This window comes from Wasmannia auropunctata, unplaced genomic scaffold, assembly GCF_000956235.1.
Source record: "Wasmannia auropunctata unplaced genomic scaffold, wasmannia.A_1.0 LD334880.1, whole genome shotgun sequence".
NCBI lineage: Eukaryota > Metazoa > Arthropoda > Insecta > Hymenoptera > Formicidae > Wasmannia > Wasmannia auropunctata.
In genome coordinates this window covers 171,047-180,084 of record NW_012028010.1, presented here as the reverse complement: position 1 = coordinate 180,084, position 9,038 = coordinate 171,047, and the positions used below count along the sequence as shown (strand labels likewise).

Genomic DNA, 9,038 nt, shown 5'->3' with positions numbered 1-9,038 from the left:
TATATATATATATATATATGTGTGTATCAATCCATTTTCTGTATCCTACATTATCCTTTTTTATATATATATATATATATATATAGGATAGAAGAAAAACTTTGGAAAGATTAAAGATAGAATGAAAATGTGAATTGTAGAGAAGATATAAAAATATTGAGAAACAAGATTTATGTAAGATAAAAATAGGAATAGAAATAGGAAAGACAGTGGAAGCACAATGATTTTGGTAGGTAAATGTAGGTAAATTTTTTAAAGGCCAAAAATGAGAAGGATAGATGAGTGTGGATAAGAATGTAAATTAAGTCCCTTCTATGGCACTGTATGCTAGAAGTAGATAAAGATTTCTTCTATTACAGATAAGACAGAGAGAGAGAGAGAGAGAGAGAGAAGCTACAGAAATATTTCAAATACGTTCTAACTCTAACAAAGATCAAATGTATTGTGTATATGTTTTGTTATTGTTATAAAGATATCTGTATTTTCAGATTTGACGAAAAAGAAATCGTATTGTTAGAAATCGAGATCATTGAGAGGATATAAAAGTTACACACCTGACAAAGGTGAATGGCAACGTGGTAAGGTAGGCGACGTGGTTGCGATGAGAGACTTGCGATGAGCCGCTTTAGCGGCACGACGAGAAATGTTGAAATCACGCTGGAACAATAAACGTTAATTCCAGGTAAACACAAGTAAGTGTTACATATGATTATGTGAACCGGTCGAGATGTACTAACCACATGAACTGATAGAGAAGGTGCCGACTTTCCTATCGCAGAGTTTCTCATGCGAACAAGATTTGACAACTCTCCACTAACTAAAATCATATAACTTTGATGTAATATGAGACGTACAGCTTGGCAAGCTAAGTTACTTCGTGAGAATGCAAGGATAAGATTTTAGTTAATAAAAATTAATATAAATTTGAAAAAAAAATCTTATTAACCAGGCCGAACTGGAGCCTCCTTGCTTTCCAATTTTGGTGGTATTGGACATTTGTGCATTTCTGTTTCCACGTTACTGGCAGTATCTTCAGCTTCATTTTGATCGAACACAAGCACCCTAGCGGAGTTACCGTGAGACCGCAGTCGTGGCCTGCTCGGTCTATTTCTCGTTTGATCCATGATTTCGTTTTCACTGAGTTTCTATCCGGTAACAACAAGGTAACTGGAAACATGGTGGATATTTTAGCAACAGTCACGCAGTAATGCGAGGTATTCACATATAAGTAGATTCGTTCGTTTAAATTATATTTCCCGTACGGTTTATTTCTCTCGTCTGCCTCTTTCTCTTTTTATAAACATACACATATTTTTTTTTTACTTCGAAATACAGAAAATGCAAGAATGTATAACTGGTAAAAAAAAAAAGAAAGAAACAATGATACAAACAACATATCATCCATAACAATCTTTCAGCAAAAAGAAAACAACGCGTAGAAACACAAGTGGGCAACCGGGGGATTTACGGGACAGACAATTGCGTTTGCACAACTCACCTTTCGAGATGCTTAACGCGAAAAGAGGAAGTCAAACGGATACAAAACATCCACGTGCAACCACGCACAACTTTCAATTCTCTCCCTCCCTCTCTCTCTCTCTCTCACTCTTTTTCTCTCCTATGTCCTTAACGCCCTCGGAAATTTCTGCGAGCCACAATCGCTGCGGAGGCCCATCCTGGGGTTGACGTTCTCCGGAGAGTCTCGCAAAGACACATCGCAAGCGAAAACGGTGCGAGGGAAATCCACCGCGATGAGGAGAAAACGAGCGGGCCGCCCGGACGCCCTGGAGGAGGGCCCGCCGCGTGGAGGAGGCGTACGAGGAGGGACGTGGTGACGGCTGGACGTTGCGGGGGGGGAGGAGGGATCGGGGGAAGGAAGCACGCACGACCCACAGCTAGGTGCACGCGACGGTGACAGCGACAGCGATCGAAGGGACGCGATTACCGGCTGCCAGAGCCATCTTCCTCGAGCGGCGGCGGCGGCGGCGGCGGCGGCGCGGCAGCGATATAGCGGTGCGACGACGAGCAACAACGGGACGGGGGCGGCAGAGCGATGATGCCTCCCCCCGGGATATACGAGAGCAGCAGCGCGCACACTTCCCACGTGCTCCCGGGACCACACAGTGTCGCGCACTTCCGCTGCTGCCGACGTGAGGCGGCCGCCGCGAGGGATGCTTAATCACGGAACGCGACCGGAGAGAGGCGACCACGGGTTCTGTGACTCATGACGGACGCACACGCCACACACATGCGCGCTCGCCGAGGCGGGCGGACGTTTACATACACAACACACCAGCGAAGGGCCGCGCGCGCGCGAATAGAAAAGCGCGCACCTCCACACGCGCGCAGTGCGCGCACACATACGCTGGTCACTGACGGCTGCTGGCTTGCAGTTTGCACACGCATACATACGCGTACCTGTACACTTGAGCCTGAGGCCTGAGTGTCACTGCCGTCACTGGGCGCGCGCACGTTGTATATGCACTGTATATATACGTATGTGTGTAAATATCGAGACTTCTCGCTATTTCGCCACATTACATCTTACGAGGATACCCTACTCCCGGAGTATATCTGTGTTTTCCTTCAATCTCGCTATTATTACGAGAGTGAGATATTTGTAGCCTGATTTCATATTCGAGATTTCATATATTCATCTTAAAGAATTAATGATGATCTTAACGGTAGATTCGCGGTCACGATAAATACTTAATTATAAGACGATCCCGAATATAAAATCGACCTATATAAATATCGCTCTATTTGCTGTATTTTTCCGTTATGTATACGTAGAGATGCTCGCACAATGAAAAAAGAAAAAGAGCAAAATTGTAAAAAAAAAAGCGCAAGATAAAGTTTTGAAGAACAAAATTATAATCTTTAAATTACGCCTTCCAATATTTATTTATTTTTAAAAATTAAAGCGTATTTGTTCCCTTCTTTATTTATAATATCGCGAAGTTTGAACAAAAACTGGAATTTTTTACGTAATTTAATAGTGCTTTATGTAATTTCCTCTTATGTTTTTCATCAACTCTCGCAAAATCCGTACCAAGTTTAACTAATTGATTCTTTAGAACAAAATTAATTCTTTACATAAACTTTTTAAGCTTCAAAAAATATGATTTTGAAATCATATTTCGATTTGAATTCAGGTTTGCAGTTTCTACATACATCCTAGTCATTTATGGAATATAGACTAAAATAGAAATTAGGTATATAAAAGGTAAATGTTTTATAGTTTGACCTGCTCCACTTACATTTTGATAAAAATATCTATTCAATCGATTTGTATTTTTGCGCAAATCTTTTCTATCATGGCGCATGCGCGTATCGCTGCATTTTTGTTGATATGACAGATCCACAGATTTCCTAACCTTCACAATCATTACAGTAATTTTTAACTCCTTACGTCTCTTTTTATATTGTTGTAACACGATTTTTAATTTTCAAACTTTTGTTCTTACGCAGAAACATCGATTGAATATATTTCTATCTAAATTTAAGCGGGTTTAAATTAAATTATTTACCTTGTTATATCTTACGTAAGAACGCCGACAAAACCACAAATTCCCCCTTGGATTAAATTGATTAGATTGATCATCTGGTTTGTATGATGTATTATATAAAATTTATCTTGTTATCTTACGTAAGAACGGTCGATAATCACAAATTTCTCTTTGATTAAATTAATTAGATCGATTATCTGGTTTCTATGATGTATTATTATTTATATAAACAGTAGCGGTGTGACTATGGACATGTACATCTGTGTTCTAATCTGTGATGAAGGAAATAGATGAATGGAAATAAAAATCTTTTTACAAATTTGATATCAATATCTTTTTCCATTTTCAGCTTTTCCATTTTCACTTTAATCAAATCTTGAGACTTTTAACAAATACAATACAGTTCCTCGACAAGCCATAATTTTGAAGCAAGCCTGGACTAAAATAAGGACAGTATTGATCAAATGAATTGAATAACTGAGGCTGTGAAAAACTGTGAATTAAATTCGATCCGATATATGATATTGGACAATAGGCAAGCTTTATCGTCAATTTGTAAGAATTCATATAGTGATCGACTAGTATTTTTCTTAAAGGAGATGATCCATTCTTTGTTGAAGATATATATAATGAGAATAATAATATATAATGAAATAACAAGCAGTTGTAATACTAGAATAAATACGTGTCAAACTGCTCTTACTGATAATTTTTGTAAATTATGTACAATCATAATTACTATTACTTAACAACGTTACATTCCTTGACAGACGAAATTTTTGTTCCCATTGCAGATATAATTATACTGCCAAGGCTTTACTCTCTGTCAGTATGCTCACCGTATCGAGAAGCTTATGTCAGAAGAATCTTCAGCAGAGTACAACGAGCCACTTTGTCATTTGCTCCGTGAGAAATCGTCATCGTACCTGGACATACAAGAGATTTCTCATTCAAGATAAATTTGACTGTAGAAAGCCACGGTATTTGAAACTGCAAAAATGCGACTTTCGCACTACGCAAAACTTGCACGTTCCACCGTTGATAGCTTTGCTTCTGCGCCCCGTCTTACGCATTGGTTCCTTACTGATGGGCCGCGGTATGAAGAGATGGTGGTTACGCAAGTCCGACACAGAGAAGGAGGAATATAAGCGGTGGTTCGGGGAAAGAAGCAATATATTTCTGGGTAAACTCTTCAGAGATTGCTTGCGATATTCGCTAAATTGTAGTGTAATAGTATTGTGCCACGCTTCATCTACATTTCTTTACTTTTTACAAGGCTGCTTTGGACTGTACGGCCTTATATTGGCTCTTTACTACCTAACTCATCTTGAAACTGATCCACTGACAAAACGTTCGAGATTTATAATGTTTAACCGGGAACAAGAGAAGAAACTGGGGAAAATGGTTCTTGAAGCTGTAAGTAAACTCATGATGCAGTCATAATGATGTAAAGATTAAAGATTTTAAAGCATTCGTAGATGCATATGTATGCAGAAATATCCTTCAAAAGTTTATAACAAAATCTTACATTTCACTCAGCATTTGGAAGTTCATAAAGCAGATTTGGTGCCGCATTCTCATCCAGCCTACAAGAGACTCATAAGGGTGATTGAAAAAATTTTTACAGCTAATAAAGACTTAAAGTTGATGAGAGATACACAGTGGACTTTAACTGTTGTTAATACACCATTGACAAACTCATATATTTTGCCGGTACGTATATAAATAATTACCAGCATTATACAGCAATGTATTCAGTACACGAATTGTGTATATTACTTTTATTTTACTTTTTCCTAATTTTCTTAGGGCGGGAATATCTTTATATCCTTAGACATCTTGAAAATTATCGAAAATGACGACCAATTAGGTATCGTTTTAGCCCACGAAATGGCTCATTCGCTGCTGTTACATAATGTAAGTAATAACACGAATATTTTCAATGTCAATTCCTTGTAAGAGTAATCGGTGATTTTTATCCACAGCTTGAGATATTGTCGGGTCAATTGATGTGGGACTTTTTAATAGCGGTACCCATATTATTAATTTGGGCATTATTTCCCGACATGGCAGCTGCTCTAATTCACATGATAGGAGAACGAATTGTGACGGTCATGTACAATCTTCCATTCAGCAGAGGTTTGGAGAATGAAGCTGATGAAGTGGGGCTTAAATTAGCTGCAAAAGTACGTTACGCAACGGCATAATAGAATCCAATATTATTATATTTGGCATTTTGTATTGTCGCTCATGTATTTATACGAAAATTAATTGTTAGCTGTTTTTGAATAATTAATATGCGCATCTGTTCGTTACACAGGCTTGTATTGACATTCGTGAGGCCGTTGTATTTTGGGCTACAATGAGGACGCTTACGGAAATGCATACATTGCCCACAGAACTGCCTGGATGGATATCGACACATCCTGCTCATGGAGATAGAGAGAAGCATTTGAATGCAACCATGACGAAGGCATTAGAATTGCGACATGATTCAGGGGTATATCATTTAACTTTTGTAATTGTTAACTATTTAATTATGAATATTGACACGTCTAATATCATCATTTTATAAACTATTTACTATTGCAATTATCATGCAATCACAAATCACATTGTATTTTACTGCATATTGCAATTATTATGCAATCACAAATCACATTGTATTTTATTTATTATATATATATATATATATATATATATATATTATAATAAAAAAATATATGTATATATTACAAAAACTTTCTAATTTTATTTGCAGTGTGCGGTATTGCCGGCTGCCGATCCAAGAGATAAGTTTTACAAACGATCAGCAAAAGAACAGGAAACTTATTTTAAACAGAGAGGAATAATTTAAAATAGAAATTAGAAAAGCAATTATTCTGCCATTGTGCCTAGAGTTTGATTTTTCTTCAAAAGTTATCTTTATATATGTTGTAAACATATTTTTATGTAATTATATATACTATAATAAAATGTGTATATATTTAAATTATATTATTAGTATATAAAATCTCTAATGTAAGATGTATATAATATGTATGTAAGATATAATAGTATAAAATTAATAATTTTAATTAAATTGTAGACATGGTACACTTAATATTTATTTTTATATTTTTATAATTCATTTTTTTAATGAAAATGTTCATATCTTCTTTTAAATAGAGCAATAGAATATTGCTAGAATATTATTTTATATATAATATGTTTCATTTTTCTTTAAAAATTTCTGTAAAGAGTGTGTATGTTACAAAATCAGACTGCGTTCAGTGTGTACAAATTTTAGCCATCGTGTTTGTTACATATTTTATACGTACATGGCACTGCCCTAAATCATGTATTAATATGAACGTGTCATATAAATAATATATATTTCGTTGTCTCGACTGATCGATTTATTGACAAATTTTGTTCTCATGTAATAAATAAGGTCATTTGAAATAACAAGATTTATATTCGAGAATAAGTATATTTTTTAATAAATACAATATATTAATACTGCTGTATTATGTTTCGTCAGTATTAATTAAAGAAGTCATTTACGAATAATAGAAAATATGTCTATTAATATTAGAATGAGTAATATCATAATGTGATTGACTGACTGAATTTATCGCGATTACCTTATCGTCATCCTTCCTGTTCTGCAGATTCTGTTATATGCACTTCATTAAACTGGCCAGTGATTTATCATGCTATTTCTTATTAATTCCTTTGCCTGGTCGGACGTGTATTAAAATTTTATAGAAAAATATTACACAAAAAATAATTCTACATTGTTTTCGCAGTGCAATCTTGTACATTAATTATTTGTTTAAAATTATTGTTTGTTCGTGTAACAAAAACTCGTAAGTGAAGTGTTTCACCGCAACGACGATGAAATCTATATTATTATTCAATCTGCTAATCGTGTCTGTGCTAATCGCGTACAATATCGATACAAATTATCCAATATTGTATCCAAACAGTGCGACTAATGCGGACCAATATTTGCACACGAAATTCGAACGCAGTTATTTCGGTTATTCAGTGTTGCTGCATCGTGATTTGCAGAAAAATATTTCATGGCATGTATATGTATATCAATTCAACATTTTTGTAAAACAGCTTATAAGACTGTGACATGAGATAGTAATAAACAATTTAAAAGTTTTTTTAAAAAGTCTTTCGAAAAAGAGATCATTATGTGTTTGTTAAATATCGACTAACTAGAATTTAGTTAATTCTGTAGTGCTACATATATTTACTATTTGATTTCTATGTTTCTTTTCTTCTTTTTTTCTTCCTGTATTTTTATATAATTTTGTTGTAACATATAATGTTCAAATTCTTCTTACATTAATATTTTTAAATCTTTAAAATCTTTGGAAGAATATTTCTAGAACAGGATAAATTTTACTGTTATTGCTACGTTTTTTGAAATGATTTGTCGTTATTAGAACTGTATTAAAATGTATATATATTTTTTTTAAACAGGCTGTTCATAGGAGCACCTCGTGGAAATTATACTACGCGATCACGTTTTAGACTTTTAAACGAACCTGGTGTAGCCTATCGCTGCAGTTTACCGGGCTCATGTGTGGAGATCACACCGACTTTCGTAGAAGACGAAGAATTAGACATACCCCAAATTGAAATGCACGCGTATGTAAAGAAGAAACATTCCTGGTTCGGTAGTGCAATGTCGATAGAAAGAAACAGCGGTTTCCTGACGGTATATACGAAAGATATGAGAAATTAGTCAGGATTGTTATGACTTAAACATTTATATTTATAATGTATTATATGTTTCTCAGAAAAATGTTTAACAAGTAAGCAAAATAACGGCCGAAATAGCTAGATAAATCTATTGATTAAAAATTATAACAGCTGAATGAAGCTGTTGAATGAAAATTTTGTAAAACGTTTGCTATGAATTTTGTCGAATAGCGATCAATATTTTAGCAAAATGTGATAGTAGATCGATTATAGAAACTGGGTAGAATTAATTTTGTAATTATTTAAATATTTTATTATTAAAATTAAATTTAGAAGTTGTATTAATATAAAGATTATATAATATGTAATATACATAAAAATATACATATAATACGTAGACTGTATTGTATAGTATGTATTTAAAACACATTTAAAGCTATAGTTCTTGTTATAAAGATGTTTTTCTACACCATTATTATTTTATTGCAGATATGTGCTCCGCGAACGATTCTGAGTATTATATCTAATAGTAAGATATATGTAGAAACCTTGCACGGCATGTGTTATAGCAACAATATGTCAACGACAACATTAAAATCAGAAATATCTGAAATTAGAAATTTTGGTAATTATATTTTTCCGTCGTTATCTTGACATCTTATGGCTTCTAATTGGTGAATTTCTAATCGGTATAATCTATAAGTATATGTCTAATTCTTTATTTCTTTTAACAATTTCATCTCTTTATTAAAACATATCAATATTTCATCTCTTTATTAAAACATATTAATATTAAACATATTAATTATATATATATATATATATATA

General features: G+C 34.3%; 3 protein-coding genes across 7 annotated transcripts in view; 2 read left to right on the top strand and 1 right to left on the bottom strand.

The window, feature by feature from the left end:
- The window catches only part of LOC105457879 (microtubule-associated serine/threonine-protein kinase 3), a 12,840-nt gene extending 10,853 nt beyond the window's left edge, over positions 1 to 1,987 (bottom strand). For all 3 annotated transcript variants that reach the window (XM_011702793.1, XM_011702795.1, XM_011702794.1), the window contains exons 1-4: positions 1,499 to 1,987; positions 947 to 1,167; positions 738 to 817; positions 555 to 657 (exon numbers count right to left, since the gene is read on the bottom strand). In XM_011702793.1, coding sequence (XP_011701095.1) covers positions 555 to 657; positions 738 to 817; positions 947 to 1,124 — 361 coding nt within the window. In that variant the 5' untranslated portion in view covers positions 1,125 to 1,167; positions 1,499 to 1,987. The remainder of the gene's footprint in view (positions 1 to 554; positions 658 to 737; positions 818 to 946; positions 1,168 to 1,498) is intronic.
- Positions 1,988 to 3,338: 1,351 nt separating this feature from the next.
- LOC105457878 (metalloendopeptidase OMA1, mitochondrial-like) lies at positions 3,339 to 6,489 on the top strand. Of its 3 annotated transcripts, none has more exons than XM_011702790.1 (9): positions 3,339 to 3,607; positions 3,859 to 4,044; positions 4,304 to 4,692; positions 4,786 to 4,925; positions 5,049 to 5,222; positions 5,319 to 5,426; positions 5,495 to 5,695; positions 5,830 to 6,009; positions 6,271 to 6,489. In XM_011702790.1, exons 2-9 carry the CDS (start codon positions 4,028 to 4,030, stop codon positions 6,364 to 6,366), a joined length of 1,305 nt encoding a protein of 434 aa, XP_011701092.1. In that variant the 5' UTR covers positions 3,339 to 3,607; positions 3,859 to 4,027; the 3' UTR covers positions 6,367 to 6,489. The 3 variants fall into 3 exon arrangements, with proteins under 3 accessions (XP_011701092.1, XP_011701093.1, XP_011701094.1); XM_011702791.1 differs by having other exon boundaries at positions 3,859 to 4,064; XM_011702792.1 differs by lacking the exon at positions 3,859 to 4,044.
- Positions 6,490 to 6,589: 100 nt separating this feature from the next.
- The window catches only part of LOC105457942 (integrin alpha-3-like), a 10,511-nt gene continuing 8,062 nt past the window's right edge, over positions 6,590 to 9,038 (top strand). Inside the window, exons 1-3 of the mRNA XM_011702916.1 lie at positions 6,590 to 7,579; positions 7,989 to 8,226; positions 8,700 to 8,835. Of these exons, the coding sequence (XP_011701218.1) occupies positions 7,389 to 7,579; positions 7,989 to 8,226; positions 8,700 to 8,835 (565 nt within the window). The 5' untranslated portion in view covers positions 6,590 to 7,388. The remainder of the gene's footprint in view (positions 7,580 to 7,988; positions 8,227 to 8,699; positions 8,836 to 9,038) is intronic.

Coding starts and splice junctions, on each gene's coding strand:
- LOC105457878 (XM_011702790.1), top strand. Junction 5,223..5,318: donor CAAACTCATATATTTTGCCG/GTACGTATATAA, acceptor TAATTTTCTTAG/GGCGGGAATATCTTTATATC. Junction 5,427..5,494: donor ATTCGCTGCTGTTACATAAT/GTAAGTAATAAC, acceptor TTTTATCCACAG/CTTGAGATATTGTCGGGTCA.